This window comes from Pan troglodytes, chromosome 14 (assembly GCF_028858775.2).
Source record: "Pan troglodytes isolate AG18354 chromosome 14, NHGRI_mPanTro3-v2.0_pri, whole genome shotgun sequence".
NCBI lineage: Eukaryota > Metazoa > Chordata > Mammalia > Primates > Hominidae > Pan > Pan troglodytes.
Window position 1 is genome coordinate 119308511 of NC_072412.2, and position 22827 is coordinate 119331337.

General features: G+C 60.4%; 1 protein-coding gene across 1 annotated transcript; it reads left to right on the top strand.

Moving 5' to 3' along the window:
- The first annotated feature begins 2114 nt into the window (after nucleotides 1–2114).
- Nucleotides 2115–22584, top strand: GRK1 (G protein-coupled receptor kinase 1). Its single transcript, XM_016925623.4, has 7 exons — nucleotides 2115–3145; nucleotides 4747–4874; nucleotides 6381–6538; nucleotides 8255–8338; nucleotides 15735–15859; nucleotides 17395–17596; nucleotides 19415–22584. Exons 1-7 carry the CDS (start codon nucleotides 2447–2449, stop codon nucleotides 19708–19710), a joined length of 1692 nt encoding a protein of 563 aa, XP_016781112.3. The 5' UTR covers nucleotides 2115–2446; the 3' UTR covers nucleotides 19711–22584.
- The last annotated feature ends 243 nt before the right edge of the window (nucleotides 22585–22827 follow it).

Here is a 22827-nt window from a genome sequence, read left to right on the forward strand (position 1 = left end):
ACAAAGCACCACAGTTGCCCCATTGGGTGAGCAGGCAGGAAGGAGTTAACGTGATCCGCCCAAGGTCACTGCTGTGAAGGGCAGGGCTGGGCCCGTGCAGGGCTCCTGGCGAACGATGGGATATCACTCACCTCAAATATTTACTCGTGATCCACCTGCCAAAGCCCTCAGGAGACCGTGGGGATGTCGGCTCAGTCTGCAGACCCTCGCTTCAGCCTCCTTGGTTGCTACACAGGACCCTGCCAGGTGCAGCCCCCAGTGCCCTCCCACAGTTGCCTCTTCTCCCGCGTGGAATGGGGTGGGCTGACAGTCTCCACCTCTCTATGCTCCGGCATTCTTCCTTTCTGTGACCCTTTGCTTCCTCCCTGTGTGAGCTGGAACCAATCCCCTGCTGAATTCCTCCTCATTCTTCTCCAAACCTTTATTGAGTACCTACTGTGTGCTGGAATAAGACAGGCAGGGCCATGCCCTCATGAAGCTGACAATCCTATTGGTGTGACCATCCCCAGGTGTGTCCCAGGTGTGTTGCACGTGTGTCCGAGGTGTGCCCCAGCTGTCCCAGGTGTGCCCCAGCTGTCTCAGGTGTGTCACAGCTGCATTGCAGGTGTGCCCCAGTTGCATTCCATGTGTGCTCCAAGTGTGCACCAGCTGTCCCAGGTGTGTCTCAGGTGTGCCCCAGTTGTATCCCAGGTGTGCCTCAGCTGTCTTAGGTGTGCCCCAGGTGTGTGTCCTAGGTGTGCCTCAGCTGTCTCCAGTGTGTCCCAGCTGTGCCCCAGGTGTGTGTCCTAGGTGTGCCTCAGCTGTCTCAGATGTGCCCCAGCTGTCCCAGGTGTGTCCTACGTGTGCACCAGCTGTATCCCAGGTGTGCCCCAGGTGTGTCTCAGATGGGTCCCAAGTGTTCCCCAACTGCATTTCAGGTGTCTCAGGTGTGCCCAAGCTGTCCCAGGTGTGTCCAAGATGTGCCCCAGGTGTGTCTCAGGTGGGTCTCAAGTGCCCCAGCTGCATTTCAGGTGTCTCAGGTGTGCCCCCCAGTGCATCCCAGGTGTGTCCCAGGTGTGCCCCAGGTGCAGCCCAGGTGTGTCCTAGGTGTGCCCCAGCTGTCTCAGGTGTCTCAGGTGTGCCCCAGGCATATCCCAGGTGTGCCTCAGGTCTTCCAGGTGTCCTACATGTGCACCAGCTGTATCTCAGGTGTGTCTCAGCTGTGCCCCAGCTGTGCCCCCGGTGTGTCTCAGGTGGGTCCCAAGTGTCCCCCAGCTGCATTTCAAGTGTCTCAGGTGTGCCCCAGGTGTGCCCCCGCTGTCCCAGGTGTGTCCAAGATGTACCCCAGGTGTGTCCCAGCTGTCCCAAGTGTGTCTCAGGTGTGCCCCAGGTGTGTTCCAGGTGTTCCCCAGCTGTCCCAGCTGTCCCAGGTCTCAGGTGTGCCCCAGGTGTGTTGCAGGTGTTCCCCAGCTGTCCCAGCTATCCCACGTGTGTCCCAGGTGTCCCCCAGGTGTGTCCCAGGTGTCCCCAGGTGTGTCCCAGGTGTCCCCCAGGTGTGTCCCAGGTGTGTCCCAGATGTGCCCCAGGTGTACCCCAGGTGTTTCTCAGGTGGATTCCAGGTGTGTCCCAGGTGTGCCCCAGCTGTATTCCATATGGGTCCCTCTGAGTGGGGCCTTGGTTTGATGTAGCTCCGGGGATCTTCTGCTCCCTGGTCCTGGTGTCACCAGCAACTGCCTCTTGATAATCCTGCCTTGCCTGCAAACCCCAGGTGAGAAGAAGACAAATGACTGGGAACTGACCCCTCAGTAAGCGCTGGTGGTCTCACCTACAGACCCCCACGAAGCTGGTCACTGTGGGCTTTTTTTCCTCTCTAAATTCCTATTATCAGGTGGTTTTCTTCTCATTTGCTATTTTCTTAAAAATAAAAATAGGGAAAAACAGCCTTTGTAAATTACGGTTTCTTCTGGCACCATCCTCTCCGTCAGGCCCACATCCCAAGGAAACAGCAGGCTTGAGCCTGGCTGCTGAAGCCAGGGGCTGGATGGAGCAGCTCAGAACAGAGCTTTGAGTGCCTCTCCAGCCAGGGGCCCCAGAAGCCTGGTGGTTGTTTGTCCTTCTCAGGGGAAAAGTGAGGCGGCCCCTTAGAGGAAGGGGCCGGGCAGAATGATCTAATCGGATTCCAAGCAGCTCAGGGGATTGTCTTTTTCTAGCACCTTCTTGCCACTCCTAAGCGTCCTCCGTGACCCCGACTGGGATTTAGCCTGGTGCTGTGTCAGCCTCGGGCTCCCAGGGGCTTCCCAGTGGTCCCCAGGAACCCTCGACAGGGCCAGGGCGTCTCTCTCGTCCAGCAAGGGCAGGGACGGGCCACAGGCCAAGGGCAGCGGTCAGGCCTGCTCTGTCTGTGAGTGCCGCCGGCTTGGCCTCAGCCGATGGGCCCTCACGCCTGAAGCGGGCAGGAAGCTCCGGGATGGATTTCGGGTCTTTGGAGACCGTGGTGGCCAACTCTGCCTTCATTGCCGCCCGAGGCAGCTTTGACGGCAGCAGCTCCCAACCCTCCCGGGACAAGAAGTACCTGGCCAAGCTCAAGCTGCCCCCGCTGTCCAAGTGTGAGTCCCTCCGCGACAGCCTCAGCCTGGAGTTTGAGAGTGTGTGCTTGGAGCAGCCCATCGGCAAGAAGCTCTTTCAGCAGTTCCTGCAATCGGCAGGGAAGCACCTGCCGGCCCTGGAGCTCTGGAAAGACATCGAGGACTATGACACGGCAGACAATGACCTCCAGCCACAGAAGGCCCAGACCATCCTGGCCCAGTACCTGGACCCCCAGGCCAAACTCTTCTGCAGCTTCCTGGATGAGGGGACGGTGGCGAAGTTTAAGGAGGGGCCTGTGGAGATCCAGGACGGGCTCTTCCAGCCCCTGCTGCAGGCCACCCTGGCACACCTGGGCCAAGCCCCCTTCCAGGAGTACCTGGGCAGCCTGTACTTCCTGAGGTTCCTGCAGTGGAAGTGGCTGGAAGCCCAGCCCATGGGGGAGGACTGGTTCCTGGACTTCAGGGTCCTGGGGAAAGGGGGCTTTGGGGAGGTGTCGGCCTGCCAGATGAAGGCGACCGGCAAGCTGTATGCCTGCAAGAAGCTGAACAAGAAGCGGCTGAAGAAGAGGAAGGGCTACCAGGTGAGCAGCGCGACCCGGCCAGCAGGGATGGGGTGGCAGCGTGCAGGGATGGGGCGGCAGGGTGCAGAGGGCCCCCAGGTCACTGTCGGCTCCGGGGCCCTTAACAGTTGGTGCCTAAGGGAGCATGCATGCCAGCCTCGCCACGTGGGCGCCCCGCGGCCGTGCGGTTACGAGCAGTTCCAGTCCGTGTGCAGAAGTCCCTCCTCGGAAAGTGACCTCCACATTTTTGGGTGGGGACGTGCCACGTTCACTCGTCGGTTTTTCACCAACCACAGACTAGCCTCAAGTGTGGGGGAAAGAGGACCTCTCAGGGGAGGCTGAAGAGGGGCAGGGTCTCCGGATTCTTTGCCATGACTGTGGAAGACTTTCCAGGGCCCTGGCTCCTCTGATCGCAGCGAATGCAGGAGGAACTGAGGCAGGACAGAGGCAGCCTCGCTCTGATGACAGTTTCTGTGAGGCGGAGCCTGGCGTGACGCCGGGGGCAGGAACTGTTCCCCTGAGTGCGCTGTCCTCGGGGGTGGGAGTGAGCGACGGGCACGCAGGCCGCTCTAAGTTTCATCCGCTCTGCCCACTGGCGTCAGACTGTGCATCTGGGGCAGGATCAGCAGAAGCTGCTTACAGGTCTTAAGGGTGAGAGGCAGCGGCTGCGCCGGGTGTGGACGTGATCTCCTGAGCCAGCCCCCTGCACTTTGACTCCACGTGGCTCCTGGCCCCTCTCCCACCACGCAGCTGTGTTGAGTGCACAGGAAGCTCTTAGGGTTAAGCAGCAGCCACTGTGCACCCTGGCTCTGCGGAACCTCAACCCTCAGTGAAGGTGAAATACCAGGTGCTCACGGCGCTGGGCGGAGGCCCTGGAACATCTGCGTGTTCTCGCCGTGGAACTCGGGGCGAGTAACTATGCTGTGTGGTTGTAGCAGTAATTTTTAAAAATTAGCTTCCTTGACATCTAATTCCCCCACCGTGCCATTCACATCTAACTGTAAATTTAACTCAACTATCAGCCTCTTTTCCTGACTTCCATCACCAAACTGAACTCCATACTGAGATCAACTGAACACCTCCCCATGTAAGTGCAGAAAGGGGCCTCCGACATCAGGAATTCCCTCTTCAAAGAGGGATGTGCTGTCCTTATCCAGACACTTACAAACTCGTTCAATGGAGCATTGTGAGGTTTCAAAATAAAGACAAAATGAAGCAGAGTGGTGAGGTGGTTTGGGAGGTGCTGGTCTGGGAGCCCAGCCCACGGGGGCCTGGACAGGAGGGAGGGCTGTGGCTGCAGGATTGCTGGGCAGGCGGGGCTGGCAGGGTCCTCACCCATGTTGCTCAGCCTTGGGGCTTGAGCCTCCCCTTGCCAGAGGCTGGCCCAGAAGACCAGAAGTCCCCTGTATGTGAAGGAATTCACATGTCTGGTTTTCTGAAACGGGGGTGCAGGCATGTTTTGAAGTCATTTGCAATTGCTTTGTGAAAGGCGCATTTAAAGCATGTTTGCGACTGCTCCGTGGCTGTGTGCAGTGGGCGTAGCCGGGTGCACACGGTCTCTGCGATGCACCTAGTCCCTTTCCTATTCAAAGCCAGCGCGTACTCAGCGTCTCACTTTTCAGGGTGCTATGGTGGAGAAGAAGATTCTGATGAAAGTACACAGCAGGTTCATCGTGTCTCTGGCCTATGCGTTTGAAACCAAAGCCGACCTCTGTCTGGTGATGACCATCATGAACGGAGGTGACATCAGGTAAGGGCTGGGCCAGAGGGCACGAGGGGGCCCTGCTGTCCCACTGGGTCAGGGTTTCCAGGGCCCGACTCGGGCTCCTTTCCACAGGCAGAGCCATGGTGGCCCCAGGCCTGCCCTCGAGGGAAGCCTTGCACCCATCACAATCCCCTTCTCGCTGTCGGTTCCTGAAACAGTGCACCCTGGACCCACATCGGAGCAGGAGCCTGGGAGGCGCCCAACCTGACAATCAGGGCTCGTCCCGTGTGTGGCCTTGGTGTGGGTGTGGGAGGCACGTGGTGCTGTGGGGGACGTGTGATGCAGTCGGGGGGGCCTCTGCAGGGCTGAGGGCCTTGCACCAGGAGGGTAAATGAAGACGAACTTCACCAGCGCCCACTCCTAGGGCTGACCCTAGAGCTGGAGACAAGATCAGTCCAGCTGGGGGCCGTGATCTTGCTGTCCCCCGGCAGAGAGGAGGTGGCACTGCCTCCACAAAGTCCTGCCCCGGATCTGCCGCTGAGACAGGCCCCAGGCCCGTGCTGGAGATCAGATCACAGGCTCGCTTGGTAGCTGGGCCGCTTAGCTACTGCGTGCTTCTGTTTCCTGGTCTGTAAAATGGGGAGAGATAATACCTGAGTCCAGAGATTGTCGGGAGACTAAGACAATACGTGTGAAACACCTGCAGTGTCTGATGCCCGTAAGGTTAGCAGTGGGCAGGGTCCATGGCTGTGGTTGGCAGCACCATGCCCCATTCTCACCTGCTTTTAATTTCCAAGGAAATTCCTCCAGGTGAGGCTGCTGACCCAATTTTTCAGATGAGAAATGTGAGTCCAGACTAAGTCACCACGCGGAGGGGGCGCTGGGAAGCGCAGACACAGGGGTGTCCAGGCGGAGGGGAGGGGTGCTAGGAAGCGCGGTCACAGGGGTGCCCAGGGAGGGCCTGGTGGCTCCGGCCGCCTTGTGGTCTGCCTGGCTGCAGGGCCTCCTCTCCTGTTTCCTGTGACGATACTCCTGGTGCCACCTCATTTAAATTATTTCTTGTTTAAATCATTTCTTTTATTTGTTAGGTTTTGCTTCTCTGCAAAACCTGTCTGTGGAAAACATAAGAGATGATGTTATATGGGGGAGGAAAGAGGCTGAGAAGAAACACCTTACTGCAAATCTTTCATGAGTCTGATGAACTCGGGGCCTGCGGAGCTCCATCCCACCTCGGCCTCGGCCTGGCCCCTTCCTGAGACGGTCTGGGCTGTTTCCCAGCACCTGCGGCCAGCGCTGGAAAGCAGGCGGACAGGAGACGCACGTGGACAGCACTTGCTCCCTGTTAGCAGTTGGGGTTCAGGGTCCCTGAGCTGCTAACGCCGCCAGCCACCATGGCCTTCGGGTGTCCTCTGCAGGGACGTAGCGGGGCCAGGCCTCAAAACGACCAGAACGCTGGCCGAGAGACATGGTTCTGAGGCCCCAGCTCTGTCTTTCCATGATTTTACTCCCCATTAAACCCGGGGTGCCTGGTTCCTGCGTGTCTTCCCCCAGGTACCACATCTACAATGTGAACGAGGAGAACCCTGGCTTCCCGGAGCCGCGCGCCCTGTTCTACACGGCGCAGATCATCTGCGGCCTGGAGCACCTGCACCAGAGGCGGATTGTCTACCGCGACCTCAAGCCCGAGAACGTGCTGCTGGACAATGATGGTAGGAAGTGCCCTCGGCTGGGAGGGATGAGGGCTACGAGGAGGGTGGGGTGCAGCTTCCTTGGGGGTCTCTGCACAACCTCACGAGGGCTGACGGCTGCGTGGACGGTGGAGGTTCATGAGGGCTGACGGCTGCGTGGACGGTGGAGGTTCATGAGGGCTGACGGCTGCGTGGACGGTGGGGGTTCATGAGGGCTGACGGCTGCGTGGACGGTGGAGGTGTCATCGGGCACCAGGAGTCACAGCAGTGAGTGCAGGGGTCTGCGGTGCAGAATCAGCTGGGAACCGCGAGTCTGTTACGCCCAGTCCCCACCTTCCTTCTGCCTGAATGAGGCTTCACACAGGGATTCTTCTCAGAAATAAACACGAGGGTTTAGGCTCCCGACAGCGGCAGGTCAGGCAAGTGCGAGACACGTGCCAGGGCCCTGAGAGAGTGCGCGGGGGATGGGGCGAGAGCCGAGGTGGGAGGATCTCGGTGGGCAACACGCTCAGCTGTGGCATGGCTGGCCCTCTTCCCTACACCCTGCGCCCTCCACCGTCAGCCAGGGAGCCACTGTCAGTGTGCGTGGTGTGTGCTGTGTGCGCGTATGTGGTTTGTGGGGTGTGTGTGTTGTGTGTGGTGTGTGTGTGGCATATGGTGTGTATGTGTGTGCAGTGTGGTGTGTCTGGTGTGTGCGGTGTGTGTAAGTCTGGGGTGCTGGGGCCTCGTGGTCACTTGGTATGTGTATGTGTGGTGTGTGGTACCTGTATGGTGTGGTATCTGTATGGTGTGGTATTGTGTGTGGTATGTGGAATGTGGTGTGTGTGTGGTGGGGTGTGTGTGGTATGTGTGGTATTGTGTGTGGCGTATGTGTGTGCTATCTGTATGGTGTGGTACATGGTATGTGTGGTAAATTGTGTGGTGTGTGTGTGTGAGGTGTGTATGTAGTCTTTGGTTGTTGACATGTGCTGTGTGTGTGGTATGTGGAATGTGGTGTGTGTGTTTGTGGTGTGGTGTGTGTGTGGTATGTGAGTGTGCAGTGAGTGTGGTGTGTCTGAGACCATGTGGGTTGTGTGTGGTGTGTCTGTGAGTTTGGCTGGGGAGGGGAGGATCCTGGGCACTGGGTGGTCCTTATGGCTGTTTGGTATGTGTGTATGTTTGTGGTGTGGTCATGGGGTGTGTGTGTGGGGGGTGTGTGTATATGTTTATGGTGTGGTGGAGTGTGTGTGTCTATGTGAGTCTGGCTAGAGAGGGGAGGCTTCTGGGTGCTGGGGCCTCATGGCTGCCTGGTATGTCTGTGTGTAGTGTGTGTGTGTGTCTGTGATATGTGTGTGTGTGGTGTGGTATGTATGGTATGGTCTGTGTGTGGTCTACGTGTGGTATGGTATGTATGGTGTGGTGGTGTGTCTGTGTGTGGTATGGTGTGGGTGTGTGGCGTGATCTGTGTAGTGTCTGGTTTGTGTGTGGTTTGATCTGTGTGGTGTGTGTGGTGTGTAGTGTGTGTGTGTGGTGTGATCTGTGTGTGTGTGGTGTCCATGGTGTGTGGTGTGATGTGTGGTGTGCGGTGTTCGTGGTGTGTGGTGTGGTGTCTGTGGTGTGTGATGTGTGTGGTGTGATCTGTGTGGTGTGTGTGGTGTGGTGTGTGGTGTGTGTGTACGTGTTTGTGTGAAGGTGGCTCTGGGCTCCCGGCGCCTGTCCTGTGCAGCCAGGGGTGACTCCGCTATGTCTGCCTCTCAGGCAATGTCCGGATCTCTGACCTTGGGCTGGCCGTGGAGCTGCTGGACGGACAGAGCAAGACCAAGGGCTACGCAGGGACCCCAGGTAAGGGTCTGAGCGCAGCTGGGGAGGCTCCGTGCATGCGTTACGTTCTTGTGTACATGTGTGTGCCTGTGTGCACTCGCACATACATGTGAGTTTGTGTATATAGGTGTGTCTGTGTGCACATGGGCGTCTGTGTGTGCCTGTGTCTGAGGGTGTCTGTGTGGTTGTGCATTTGTGTGTATGTGAGTGTTGTGAACCCTGATATCTGAGGCAGGTACCAGTTAATTTAGAAAGTTTATTTTGCTGAGGTTGAGGACGCGAGTCCGTGGCAGCCTCAGGAGGTCCTGATGACAGGTGGTCGCCGCACAGTTTGGTTTTACACATTTTAGGGAGCCATGAGACATCAATCAGCATATGTAAGATGAACACTGGTTCGGTCTGGAAAGGCGGGAGGGGGCTTCCAGGTCACAGGAAGATGAGAAACAAATGGTTACATTCTTTTGAGTTTCTGATGAGTCTCTCCAGAGGAGGCAATCAGATAAGCATTTATCTCAGTGAGCAGAGGGCTCACTGAGAGGACTTTGAATACAATGGGAGGCAGGTTTGCCATAAGCAGTTCCCAGCTTGACTCTTCCCTTTAGTGATTTTGGGTCTCAAGATATTTTCCTTTTACAGTGTGCCTGTGTGCATGCCTGCGTCTCTGTGCACACTCGTGTGTCTGTGTGCCTGCATGTGTGCCTGTGTGCCCATGCCTGTGTCTCTGTGCACACGTGTCTGTGTGCCTGTGTGTGCATGCCCGTGTCTGTGCACACACGTGCCCGTGTACCTGTATGTGCATGCCTGCATCTTTGTGCACACATGTGTATCCGTGTGCCTGTGTCTGTGTGCATGTGTGCCTGTGTTCCTGTGTATGCATGCCCGGGTCTCTGTGCACACGTGTGTCCGTGTGCCTGTATGTGAGTGCACATGCACGGTGCATCCTACTGCCTCCCCCATCCCGTGTCACTCATCTCCTCTCACCTCCCCCCAGGCAGGGAGGCTTGCAGCACCTGTGGAGGAGAGGAGACCCCCACAGTCAAGGAGAGCGGGGTCCGTGTTCCGGGCCCAGCACCTGCTGGCTTGTGGCCTGTGTGCTTTACTTAACCTCCGAGCCTCCTGCTAGCACTCGGTGCACAGGCTTGCTGAGAGACCTCACACGCCACGTGCCCGGCGCCTGTGTACAGCAGCCACACCGTGAATTTGAGTTCTTCCTCTCTCCTCCGCAGTCTTGAGGGTCCGCGTGTCGGGCTCACTTCTGCTGGGATTTCCAGAGAATGTCGCTTCCCCGTGGTTGTTTTGGCTGTGGGGAGGCAGTGCTGTCGCCTGATGGGGTTTGTGTGCGTGGTGTTTTGGGTCCTCCCATGCTGGCGTTTAGGCACTGGGCGTATTTGTGCCGTGGCCACGGGGGGGACATCCTCGCTCCAGCTGGACTTAGGGGAAGGTGCATCTCGGGGTGGGGGCTAAGGACTGTTTCCCCAAAGTTCTGACGAAGGGCAGTTCTGTGCCCACACCCCTCATGGCTGGGTTGCCATCTGGATGTGGGATTCCGTAGCCACTGAGTGCTCAGGGCCAGTGGTCGAAGGTCTCAAAACTTTCTGGAAGGCAGCTCATCCTGGGGGATCCCATGGCTCAAGGAAGCCTCGGGTGGCACCTGCTTTTCGTGAGATGATCCAAGCCTCTTTCTGGGTCTGTAGAAACGGTTGGCGCTGCGGCCCTCGAGTCTTTGGGACCCTTGCCAAGCCTGGGTGTGAGCGCGTGGGTGGAAGCCCCCTCACGCATTTCGGGGAGATCCAGGTGGACTCCGAGGCCAGGACTTGAAGAGTTAACCTCACGGATGGAAAGGGCCCAGCTTCCAGGCCGAGTGTGAGGGCCCGACTGGCCGCCAGGGGGCCCCAAGCCTTCGCCGGCGCCCGTTCCTCGGAGCCCCAGATGCTCACAGCAGGGCTGGGCTCAGGCTGTGACCCCTGCACAGTGACCTGGAGATGCTGACGTCAGGGTGCAGGCTGGGAGGCCGGTGTCAGTTCAGCAAAGCCGCAGGGTCCGCATCCTTCTTCCTGGCACCCTCGCGCCCTCCCACGCAGCCCCCCACGCAGCAAGAGACACCACAGCCATAAGGAGCCTGTCGGGGGACTCCCCCTTGGCAGTGCAGTGCCGGCCCAGGGGCGTGCACAGGGCGGGGCCGGTCATGCGCGGTCCTAGTTTGAGGTCAGGGGCGGGATCCAGGGGCGTGCACAGGGCGGGGTCGGTCATGCGCGGTCCTCAGTTTGAGTTCAGGGGCGGGGCCCAGGGGCGTGCACAGGGCGGGGCCGGTCATGCGCGGTCCTCAATTTGAGTTCAGGGGCGGGGCCGGTCATGCGCGGTCCTAGTTTGAGTTCAGGGGCGGGGCCCAGGGGCGTGCACAGGGCGGGGTCGGTCATGCGCGGTCCTCAGTTTGAGTTCAGGGGCGGGGCCCAGGGGCGTGCACAGGGCGGGGCCGGTCATGCGCGGTCCTAGTTTGAGGTCAGTGGCGGGATCCAGGGGCGTGCACAGGGCGGGGCCAGTCATGCGCGGTCCTCAGTTTGAGTTCAGGGGCGGGAGAATTTGTGAACAGAGAAGATAGAGCTGTCTCCCTCACGCTTTCTGTCAATATTTACTGGCCGCTGCGTGGCTGCAGGTCCCTCAGGAGGCCTGGGGCACAAACAGGTGCGCCGTCCGGGCTGCATCATGGGGGTCAGGCCAGGAGGGCTGGGGGGCTCCTTGGCCCAGGAACTGACAGGAGCCTGCGGTCTGGTGGGCCTTGCTCGTGCCCGGCCTGGGAGCTGAGAAGGCTCTGGGTGGGTCTAGAGGCTGTGATCGTGTGAGCAGTTCCTCCCCGGAGTCTGGGCAGAATTCTGACGTCAGTGTAATCCTGGACCAGTAGGTCATATTCAGGGCCTGTGGTTCTGTGAAGCAGGGTTCCTGCAACTCTTTTGGGGAAAAAGGATTCTGTGGCCACATCAGCCTGGCCCTCAGGCACGGTAAAGGACCAGGAAGGACCTTGACTCAGAAGTGTCAAAACTGACCAGCCCCAGCAGCCCCCATGCCCCAGCCTGCGGCCTCTCTGCCTGGTCCCAGGACATCCGTCATGGGTCTCCCAATGGGCCTGTCCGCCACTGTGTGCTGGGCTGGCCTCACTTGGGTAGCAGCTGGGGAGTTGACATAACTCACACAGGCCCCACGTGCCACACAGAGCTGGCTCGGGGGCCAGGCAGGTGTCTGAACTTTTCCTGGAGTCTGACTCACCAGAGCAGACGTCTGCCAAGGACCCTGCTTGGTGAACATGCAGCCATCTGGAGGGAGGGCCCAGAGCTCATGGCTGCCGCCACTGGAGACAAGAGGGCAGAGCACTCAGGGAGGCAGCCCACGGTCTGTGGACTGGGTTGTGGGTTGTGGACTGTGGGCTGTAGGGTGTGGGCTGTGGGCTTTGAGGTGTGGCCTGTGGTCTGTGATCTGTGGCCTGTAGGCTGTGGACTGTGGCCTGTGGACCGTGGGCTGTGGACAGCAGCCTGTGGACTGTGGGCTGCGGACTGTGGGGTGTGGGCTATGGCCTTGGACAAGTTGCTGCACATCCCCATCATGAGGACCCATGGCAATGAGGAGTACCCATGGTGATGAGGAGTACCCATGGTGATGAGTACCCATGGCGATGAGGAGTACCCATGGCGATGAGGAGTACCCATGGCGATGAGGAGTACCCATGGCAATGAGGACCCATGGCGATGAGGAGTACCCATGGCGATGAGGACCCATGGCGATGAGGAGTACCCATGGCGATGAGGAGTACCCATGGTGATGAGGAGTACCCATGGTGATGAGTACCCATGGCGATGAGGAGTACCCATGGCGATGAGGAGTACCCATGGCGATGAGGACCCATGGCGATGAGGAGTACCCATGGCGATGAGGAGTACCCATGGCGATGAGGACCCATGGAGATGAGGAGTACCCATGGCGATGAGGAGTACCCATGGTGATGAGTACCCATGGCCAGCTCATGGCGTATAGTGGACTGCTGTGCCTGGCACTCAGGGCAGGCTGGAGCAAGTGCTGTGCTCATCGCCATGGCAGCATTGCAGCGGGGCCCGGAGGGTCTGTGGCCATCACTCAGAGACGCCCCGGCTCCGTGGAACAGGCACAGGGCTGGACCACGGAAGTGCCTGAGCCGAGGCAGGTGGGATCTGCGGTTTCCACCCTGGAGGGGAAGCTTGCTCACAAGGAGAGGGAAGCCTCAGTGTGTGGCTGTGGCCTCGAACCTCATCCCTATGAAGAAGGAGAGATGCCCTGGAGAGGGCGGAAGGGCCGGGGAGGGCACAGCCCGGCTGGTGGGGTCTGCAGGGAACCACAAAAGGTGGACAAGGCCAGGCACGTGGGCAAGCCTTAGCCAGAGGTGGGAGGAGAGGAGAGGACCCCATGCCAGCCTGAGCAGCGTGGGGGTGCCCGGAGGCTGCAGCCCACACTGGATTCCGTCTTCTCTGTGAGGAGCAGTTGGGAAGGGCTCGAGAGGTGCTTGGCTGCCTGAGAGTCAGGCCGCGGTGAGGGGAGGCGCCTTTTAGGGTGCTGAGGACTCGAGCTGAGACTGTGGGATGAGGCAGAGAACTCAGCTTCAGCAAACTAGACATATGTGAGCCTGGTGTGGCTTCCAGGCACGAACCTAGAGCAGGGGTGTTTGTGAGTGTGAAAGTGCTGAGCCTAGAGATCTGCCTTGACGTTAGCAAGACACCAACAGATGTGCGAGCGAGGCTGCCGGCTCCATCGCTCCCTGATCCGCTGGCAGAGCCAGAACACAGAGTGTGGAGTGGAAAGTGTGTTATGAATTTAGTAAAGTGTTGGGAAGCAGCCACTCAGATACTCTCATGGACAGAGCTGATGGCTGGACACACATGTGATCTGCTTTCCCTCCTGAAGTCCCGGGATAGGGGCAGTGAAGGGATCTCGCTAAAAGTACAAACCCACGTGCTCAAAGGAGGGTGTGAGCGGCAGCGTCATGGCAGCTGGAAGACTGATGATGGGTGAGGGGAGCCGGCAGCTGACACAAGGAAGCAGAACGCTAAGCTGCTGCCAGAGCCCTCAAGCTGCACAGAACTGTCAGTGCCCAGCGCCTGGTGTCCGCGCAAAGGTGACCTTGGCAGATGAATGACTGCATGAGAGCAGCTGCACACAGAGCTGTCCCTCCACCCTCTGTCCTGTGACGGTCCCCACAGCTGCGCCCAGACCTGTCCCTCCATCTGAGACAATCCCTGCGGCTGTGCCCAGACCCACCCCTCCATCCCGAGACAGTTGCCGCGGCTGAGCCCAGACCCGTCCTTCCATCCCGAGACAGTCCCCATGGATGCGCCCAGACCCGTCCCTCCATCCGGAGACAGTCCCCGCGGCCGCACCCAGACCCATCCCTCCATCCCGAGACAGTCCCCGTGGCTGCGCCCAAACCCGCCCCTCCATCTGGAGACAGTCCCCATGGCTGAGCCCAGACCCATCCCTCCATCCTGACACAGTCCCCCAGTCCCCGCGGCTGCACCCAGACCCGTCCCTCCATCCCGACACAGTCCCCCAGTCCCCGCGGCTGAGCCCAGACCTGCCCCTCCATCCTGACACAGTCTCTGCAGCTGAGACCAGACCCGTCATCCCATCCTGAGGCAGTCTCCGCGGCTGCACCCAGAGCCGTCCCTCCATCCCGAGACAGTCCCCAGGGCTGAGCCCAGAGCCATCCCCCCATCCCGTGACAGCCTCCGCGGCTGCGCCCAGAGCCCTCCCTCCATCCTGAGTCCCCGTGGCTGCGCCCAGAGCCCTCCCTCCATCCTGAGTCCCCGTGGCTGCACCCAGAGCCGTCCCTCCATCCCGACACAGTCCCCGGGGCTGAGCCCAGAGCCATCCCCCCATCCCGTGACAGCCTCCGCGGCTGCGCCCAGAGCCCTCCCTCCATCCTGAGTCCCCGTGGCTGCACCCAGAGCCGTCCCTCCATCCCGAGACAGTCCCCGGGGCTGAGCCCAGAGCCATCCCCCCATCCCGTGACAGCCTCCGCGGCTGCGCCCAGAGCCCTCCCTCCATCCTGAGTCCCCGTGGCTGCGCCCAGAGCCCTCCCTCCATCCTGAGTCCCCGTGGCTGCACCCAGAGCCGTCCCTCCATCCCGAGACAGTCCCCGGGGCTGAGCCCAGAGCCATCCCCCCATCCCGTGACAGCCTCCGCGGCTGCGCCCAGAGCCGTCCCTCCATCCTGAGTCCCCGTGGCTGCGCCCAGAGCCGTCCCTCCAACCTGAGTCCCCGTGGCTGTGCCCAGAGCCGTCCCTCCGTCCTGAGTCCCCGTGGCTGCGCCCAGAGCCGTCCCTCTGTCCTCAGTCCCCGTGGCTGCGCCCAGAGCCCTCCCTCCATCCTGAGTCCCCGTGGCTGCGCCCAGAGCCCTGCCTCCATCCTGAGTCCCCGTGGCTGCGCCCAGAGCCGTCCCTCCATCCTGAGTCCCCGTGGCTGCGCCCAGAGCCCTGCCTCCATCCTGAGTCCCCGTGGCTGCGCCCAGAGCCCTCCCTCCATCCTGAGTCCCCGTGGCTGCGCCCAGAGCCCTCCCTCCATCCTGAGTCCCCGTGGCTGCACCCAGAGCCGTCCCTCCATCCCGTGACAGCCTCCGCGGCTGCGCCCAGAGCCCTCCCTCCACCCTGAGTCCCCGCGGCTGCGCCCAGAGCCCTCCCTCCATCCTGAGTCCCCGTGGCTGCACCCAGAGCCCTCCCTCCATCCTGAGTCCCTGCGGCTGCGCCCAGAGCCGTCCCTCCATCCTGAGTCCCCGTGGCTGCGCCCAGAGCCGTCCCTCCATCCTGCCACAGTCCTGTGGTTAAGGACCTTCTTGGCAGAAGACTGGGAACGGACCGCCTCTCTGGAGAGGACACAGCCATAGCACTCCTGGGTCACCGGACAACTGGAGAACAGGCCGACAGCTGAGGAAAAGGAGAGTGACCGTTGGTTGAGGCTCCCCAGGCCTCCTCTCCAACGTGGTTCCCAGAATGTGGAAGACCCGCCTTGGCATGATCTGACCAGCTCGAGAGGAAAATTCAAAAGAGAATGATGTTGGATTCTCCCCAGTAAAAGAGTCCAGGAAGGCTGCCTCAGTGCAGCTACAGTCAACAAGTCCCGCCCTGTGCCCAGCACTAGAGTGGGCATGGGGCATTTTTGGTTGTCATTTTTGGTTGTCACAGCCTGGGGGTGCTGCTGTCACCCCATAGGCAGAGTCTGGGGTGCTGCTTGGCACCCAGTAACACACAGGGCAGCCCCTCCACAAAGGATTTTCTGGCCCCAAATGTGGAGAGTACTGAGGCCCCGGGGGGATGCATCCCCAGAGCATCAGTCCTGCGATTCCCGGAGTGCGTGCCCACCGTGGAGGTGACCACCTCTGAACCCGCAATGTCCCTTGCTGGCAGGTTTCATGGCCCCCGAGCTCCTGCAGGGAGAGGAGTACGACTTCTCCGTGGACTACTTTGCCCTGGGGGTCACCCTGTATGAGATGATTGCGGCCAGAGGACCCTTCCGAGCCCGTGGAGAGAAGGTAGGAGGCGGCCGGCAGGTGTCTTCTGCAGCCACCTTGGCGCCCTTGCTCTCGATGGGGACGGGGCAGCGATGGGATCATTACTGGGGCAGACCTGGGAGTTGTTCTGTGGGCCCTGGGGTGGGGAGGGCACAGATTCACGTGCCGGGGTCTTGCTCCTGGGCCGTGCTGTTCTGTCTCAATGGGTGACGCCCCCAGCCCCTGAGGCCTGCAGGTGGAGGGGCTGAGGGATTCCCAGTCACCCTGTGCCCCAGAGCAAGCAGACCCTCCCACCAGAGAGCACCCCACCACTCAGCCTCTGAGGGCCCTGCGGGGGCGGGTCCCTCTGGTGCAGACCAGAGGAGGGAGGGCGACTTATCCCACTGTTGCCCCAGACCCTGGGCAGCGGGACAAACCACCTTTTGTGGTTTGGGGTGGAGCTTCATCCCCTGGGGACTGGCAAGGCTGGGGCTCTGGGGCACACGGAGTCGGCTCCCCCTCCCTAGACGGTCTTATCCATCGCTGTTGCAGAAGAGCAAGCTCCCCTTCTTCCCAGACGCCAAGAACCCACAGCCCATGGTGGGCCCAGCAGCTGCTCTGAATGTCCCGGAGTGTGGACACCTAGTGGGGCTGCTGGGTCTCCCCTGAGTGCCCCCTGGGCTGCCCCGGATCCTAGGCCACCAGAACTGCAAATAGGGATAACATTGGGAGGTGCCAGTCCCTTATTCAAGACAAGTGGAGCAAAGCTGGCTTTTTCCCTGTGAGGCTGACTCAGAGCTCAGGGCTGGGGCTGCCTCTCGTTGGACCGAGGGAGTGGCCTCACGGAGCCAGAAGGCCACCGTCTCAGAGTTGCATCGGGCTGCCTTGAGGTGCGGCTCTTCCCTGGCCACCCATCGCCCCCTCGATGCCACCTGGGCGATGCCCACCCCTCTCCCTTCTGACTTCCCTGGACATGTGACCTGTCCTGCCAGGACAGGTTTCAGAGCAGAGTCGTCCCAGGACCACTAGCATGCCCGTGGTCACTCTGTGTCTGTGGGACGTGGCGCAGGCGTGGGCTGCCAGGGCAACCCATGGGAGTAGCGTCAATGGCCTGATCCGGGGGCCTTGGGGACTGAGCAGCACCCTTCACACTGTACCCACCGGTGGGGCCTCTGATGGGGAAGTGAGACCTTGGCAGCACTCCTGAAGACAACAGAGCCACTGAGGCTTCCGTCCACCGTGGCGGAGTGAAAACGGAGGCTGCTCCTCAGCTGGGCCCGCGCTGGCCTTCAGTTTCCTATCTCTCTTTCCTTGGTGGGTGCGGCTGTGCTGGGGGTGGGTCAGCCAGAGTCCCCAAAATGCACGGCACCCACCTGTGGCTCCTGGGAGCTTCGCCTTTAGGATTCCATTCCTGAGACTGGAGCCTCAAACGCTGCTGTGCTGGGGAGGGGCGCAAGGCCTCATGGGTCCCCCACCCGCGTGGGTGAGCGGTGGCTCTTGTGGGAGGAGCTGTGGTCTGGTCTGACCGCCCAAGAGAGGCGGGTCTGGCAGGGCTAAGGCTACGCGTGTCCCCACAGGTGGAGAACAAGGAGCTGAAGCACCGGATCATCTCAGAGCCCGTGAAGTACCCTGATAAGTTCAGCCAGGCCAGCAAGGACTTCTGCGAGGCGCTGCTGGAGAAGGACCCGGAGAAGCGCCTGGGGTTCAGAGATGAGACCTGCGACAAGCTCCGTGCCCACCCCCTCTTCAAGGACCTTAACTGGAGGCAGCTGGAGGCCGGTACTGTTGGACGCCTCAGCCCCGGAGAGGGTGGGGGTCTGTGCTGTGTGGCCCTTGGGTGTCCGCCCGGTCCAGCCTGTGAGAGTCGGCAGGGAGGAGTGCCTCAGACCCCCAAGGCTCTCCCTCTGCCCCCAGCAAGGCCCCCAGTCCTCCACTCATCCTCCCAGCCCCAGGACAAGCCGATGGAGCCGGCATCGGGCCAGAGGGCTCTGGGTGCAATGGGAGGCAGGAAACACACTGGCTGCACTGGGGCCTCGAGACCCAAATCTTCCAGCACGTCCCCTGGTGCTGGAGGGAGCCCAAGATCAAATGGAGGCCGGTGGCTCAGGCTGTCTGCTGGGGAGAAAGTCATCCACCCACCAGCACTTGCTTGTCAAGTGGATGTGGAAGATACTATGTGCGTGCATGTGTGTGTGCGCATGTGTGTATGTGCACGCATACGTGTGTGCATACGTGTGTGTATGTGTGTGCACATGTGTGTATGTGTGTGCATACGTGTGTGTGCGTGTGTGTGTGCGCGCGTGTGTTCATGCACTTGTACATCTGAGACACAGCCATACCCTCTAGGACCCTGTGGTCAGGTGGAAGGGTCAGGCCACGTGCAGTGTGACTAACTTAGGACAGGGCCACAGGTGACCAGGGAGCAGGAGATCCCCCAAACGAGAAGTCGCTTTCGTATGTTAGGGTCACAGCAGTGACTGCCGGACAGGTGCCCTGGGCAGGCCCAGCGAGGCAAGGATGGCTGTGGTCAGGGAACCCAAGGGGGCTCCAAGGGGTCACAGGATGAGGAGGGGACCCTGCCCGCCCTGTAAGGAAGTCTGAGCCACAGAAGGGTTTTTTTTTTTTTTTTTTTTGAGACGGAGTCCCGCTCTTTAGCCCAGGCCGGATTGCAGTGGCGCAATCTCGGCTCACTGCAAGCTCCGCCTCCCAGGTTCACGCCATTCTCCTGCCTCAGCCTCCCGAGTAGCTGGGACTACAGGCGCCCGCCACTGCGCCCGGCTAATTTTTTGTATTTTTAGTAGAGACGGGGTTTCACCATGTTAGCCAGGATGGTCTCGATCTCCTGACCTTGTGATCCGCCCGCCTCAGCCTCCCAAAGTGCTGGGATTACAGGCGTGAGCCACCGCGCCCAGCCCACAGAAGGGTTTGAGCCCAGAAGTGTTGAGGTCAAAGTGAGGCTGAGGAGGAACCACACGGCGGCTGTGCAGTGTCTACTGGCACTGGGAGGTGGTCCTGAGGCCGTCACAGAGGCCGTCTGGGGGCCAGCATGGGCCAGCCGGGTCAGGGTCGGTGCACCGAGAGGAGAGTGATGTCTGTGACCGGCTGTGCCTGGCCATCGGGGGCCGGTGCGTCAGGGAGGGACGCTGGTTGGAAGGAAGCTGCCAAGTTCACTGGAGCGTGTGCTTGAGTGCCTGGGGTCTGGGGTCTGCAGAGTGCGCAGGGGAGGCCCTGGTGGGGATGGGGCCCCAGGGGAAGGCGTGTTCGGGGAGGAGACCGCTTCATGACGAGACCCTAGGGGAGGCTCCCAAGAAGGCAGATGTGAGCGCCAGGCCCTTTCACAAGAAGGCTCCAAAATGAGCCCTGGGATCTCAGGTTTCTTCCGGCCCCACCCAAGCCCCAGCTGTGTGGTCTCAGGGGAACCCAGGCGCCTTCTGGGAACACTGGGCTTTCTCTGTCAGCCTCCACGACACTTCCCTAAGGAAGAGCGGCCCCAGGCCTTTGTGCGTCTGGGAGCCATGGGGGAGGGGGCTTTTTGGCTAAACGGCGCTTCCTTCCCACCACGAGGAGCCTGGCGTCTGTGTTTTCTGTCTCCCACAGGGATGCTGATGCCCCCTTTCATCCCAGACTCCAAAACTGTCTACGCGAAGGATATTCAGGACGTGGGTGCCTTTTCCACCGTCAAAGGTGTGGCCTTTGACAAAACAGACACAGAATTCTTTCAGGAATTTGCCACTGGCAACTGCCCCATCCCCTGGCAGGAGGAGATGATCGAGACGGGCATCTTCGGCGAGCTGAACGTGTGGCGCTCGGACGGTCAGATGCCGGACGACATGAAGGGCATCTCCGGGGGCTCCAGCTCCTCGTCCAAGTCAGGGATGTGTCTGGTTTCCTAGGTGACGCCCCGGAGTCCACCTGGAGGAAAAGGACCCACAGGGCTCGGTGGGGGCCGCCTGCCTCCGTGGTGCCAGCCTGGGGTCTGCTAGCAAGGGGACACGTGGTTCCCTCCACCCAGGTCCCCATCACGCCATCTCCTCGCGGCCCAAGGAGGAGAAAGCCCGCGTCGGCCTGAGCCGCCAGACGCACACGCTGGTGCCGTGAGCCCCCGACTGCATATTTCACGTCTTTTGCTCCATCTCACTGAGAAGACATAAGATGCTCTCCAGAGGGAGTAAGCCAAAAATCTACAAACTCTTAGGGAGCCTCCTGCATTGGCGATTGACCAACCGTGTCGTCAGGGGCAGAGACTCGGCTTGGGCCTCCCAAGACCTTAGCCGTTGGCTTCCCAGATTCCCAGAGCCACGCTCCTCAGCGGGAGGTGCACGGTGGCCAGGTCAGGGGTTAGTGAACCCTGGTCGCAGCCCCTGGCCCCACTGGGGAGGGCTGGACCTCGGCGCCCTCCAGGTCCCTCTGTGCAGGCTCCTGCCTTCCAGGGTGCCCGGGCCCTGTGCTGGTGGCCTGCACGCCACGTGGTCCCCTGCACCCTGCAGCGCCGTGGTCCTCTGCACACTGGGGCACCACGGTCCCCTGCACTCCGAGGTGCCGTGGTCCACATCTGCCAGGTGCAGGCTCTGTTGGGCTTTTGGGAGGAGGGGAGCGGGTGTGGAGTCTGGGGGTCTCAGTGCATCTTGGGGTCTCCTTATCTCAGGGTGTCCAGCTGACGGCAGCTGGTGCAAAGTTCCCACCCCTGAGCCGGGGGGCTGAAAATGTTTTCTGTCTTGACCCTGAGTCCCGGAATCACCTCAGCTGCTCTTGGCGGGCAAAGCCAGGACCGTTTGCTCTCTGACCCCTCCTCCCCACTGGGGCTGGTCCGTCTCATCTCCCAGGGGACACTTCAGGCCACGGGCCTTGTGCATAGGGACAGAGCTCCTTGCTGCAACCCCTCTCTGTGTTCCCAGTAGCAGCAGCGCTGGAGTCCTAAAGCCGTAGCCCGGGAAAACACTCACGGCCCACCTTCTCGTACAGCTCGGCCCCACCCACAATGCACCTGGCATTTCCAACTGCACTTTGAACACCGAAGGTTCCCCAAATGCTTTGTGTGTTTTAACTGCAAGAAGTGAGTTCTGTTGCAACTGCCTCCAGGACACACTCCCTCTTGAGCAGCCGGCTCAGAGGGAGTGCATCCAAGGCGCAGGGAAGCAGTGGTGATGGGCGGCCTGAGGACTCCTTTCCAGAGAGGGCCTCTGAGCTCCTTTTAGGAAAGAACTTCCTTTGAGCCCCGGCCACTGTTGTACCAGTGGGAGAAGAAGCCTGACCCTGCCACATGTGGTCACGGGGAGAGAAGATGGTAGGACGTCCCCGTGAGCCTTGGGGCAGAGCTGGTGGTAGAAAGAAGCCCTGTCTACTCTAATTTGGTGAGAGGGGCTGCGGCAAGTGGCTGATGATGTGACTGATGGAGACAGGGTGGCTTGGGAAGGTCCCACTTGGGGGTGTCACGTCCTGCAGGGAGTAGAAGAGATGGATCCTCCTTAGCCTGGACTGGTGGGTCTCGGCCTCTCTCCCAGAAGTGGCAGAGACAGCTGCCTGAGAGTCAGTGCTGCAGTGGACAGGGCCTATGCCCTCACAGTCCTCAGGCTGCCAGGTTGTCCTCTTCCTGTTGGGGAGAAGAGGACCCTGGCAATCCACAATTTTGGAGATTTGCTGACTGCAGCCAAAATGGGGACCCAACTCCCTCCTATGTGGTTTTAGAGCTTTTGGAGGGAAGATAGGCCACGCCCTGGGTGAGGAGCACATGTTCCCACAGATCCCACGTCGGCCACACCCTGGGTGAGGAGCACATGTTCCCACAGATCCCACGTCGGCCACACCCTGGGTGAGGAGCACATGTTCCCATAGATCCCACGTCGGCCACACCCTGGGTGAGGAGCACATGTTCCCATAGATCCCACGTCAGCCACACCCTGGGTGAGGAGCACATGTTCCCACAGATCCCACATCAGCCACACCCTGGGTGAGGAGCACATGTTCCCACAGATCCCACGTCAGCCACACCCTGGGTGAGGAGCACATGTTCCCATAGATCCCACGTCGGCCACACCCTGGGTGAGAAGCACATGTTCCCATAGATCCCACGTCGGCCACACCCTGGGTGAGGAGCACATGTTCCCACAGATCCCACGTCAGCCACACCCTGGGTGAGGAGCACATGTTCCCATAGATCCCACGTCGGCCACACCCTGGGTGAGAAGCACATGTTCCCATAGATCCCACGTCGGCCACACCCTGGGTGAGGAGCACATGTTCCCACAGATCCCACGTCAGCCACACCCTGGGTGAGGAGCACATGTTCCCACAGATCCCACGTCGGCCACACCCTGGGTGAGGAGCACATGTTCCCACAGATCCCACGTCAGCCACACCCTGGGTGAGGAGCACATGTTCCCACAGATCCCACGTCGGCCACACCCTGGGTGAGAAGCACATGTTCCCACAGATCCCACGTCGGCCACACCCTGGGTGAGGAGCACGTCTTCCCACAGATCTCAACAGAACTCCACATCGTCTGGTTTTGTGGAGACTTTCATGTGTCCTGTCAAGGTCCCTCATGCACCTGCAGACTGTTCTTGGGAAGGAAATCTGGACTGCAAAATAAACCTCCCGGCCTCCTCCTGTCCTGGCTCTGAGCGTCTGACACTTCTGAGACCTGGGATGTTCAGGAGGAGCTGTGGGGCGTCCAGTGCTTTTTGACATAAAACTGCCCATCCAGGTGCACCTGAGCAGGCACAGGCAGGCCCAGGAGGAGGCCCGTGGGAAGCGGCCTGCGGGACAGATTTCCGTGCCCACTCTTCCTTCCTTCCTTCCTTCCTTCCTTCCTTCCTTCCTTCCTTCTTTCCCTCCCTCCCTCCCTTTCTCTTTCTTTTCTTTTTGAGACGGATCTCTCTCTGTCACCCAGGCTGGAGTGCAGTGGCACAATATCGGCTCACTGTAACCTCTGCCTCCCAGGTTCAAGCAATTCTCCTGCCTCAGCCTCCTGAGTAGCTGGGACTACAGGTGCCTGCCACCACGCCTGGCTA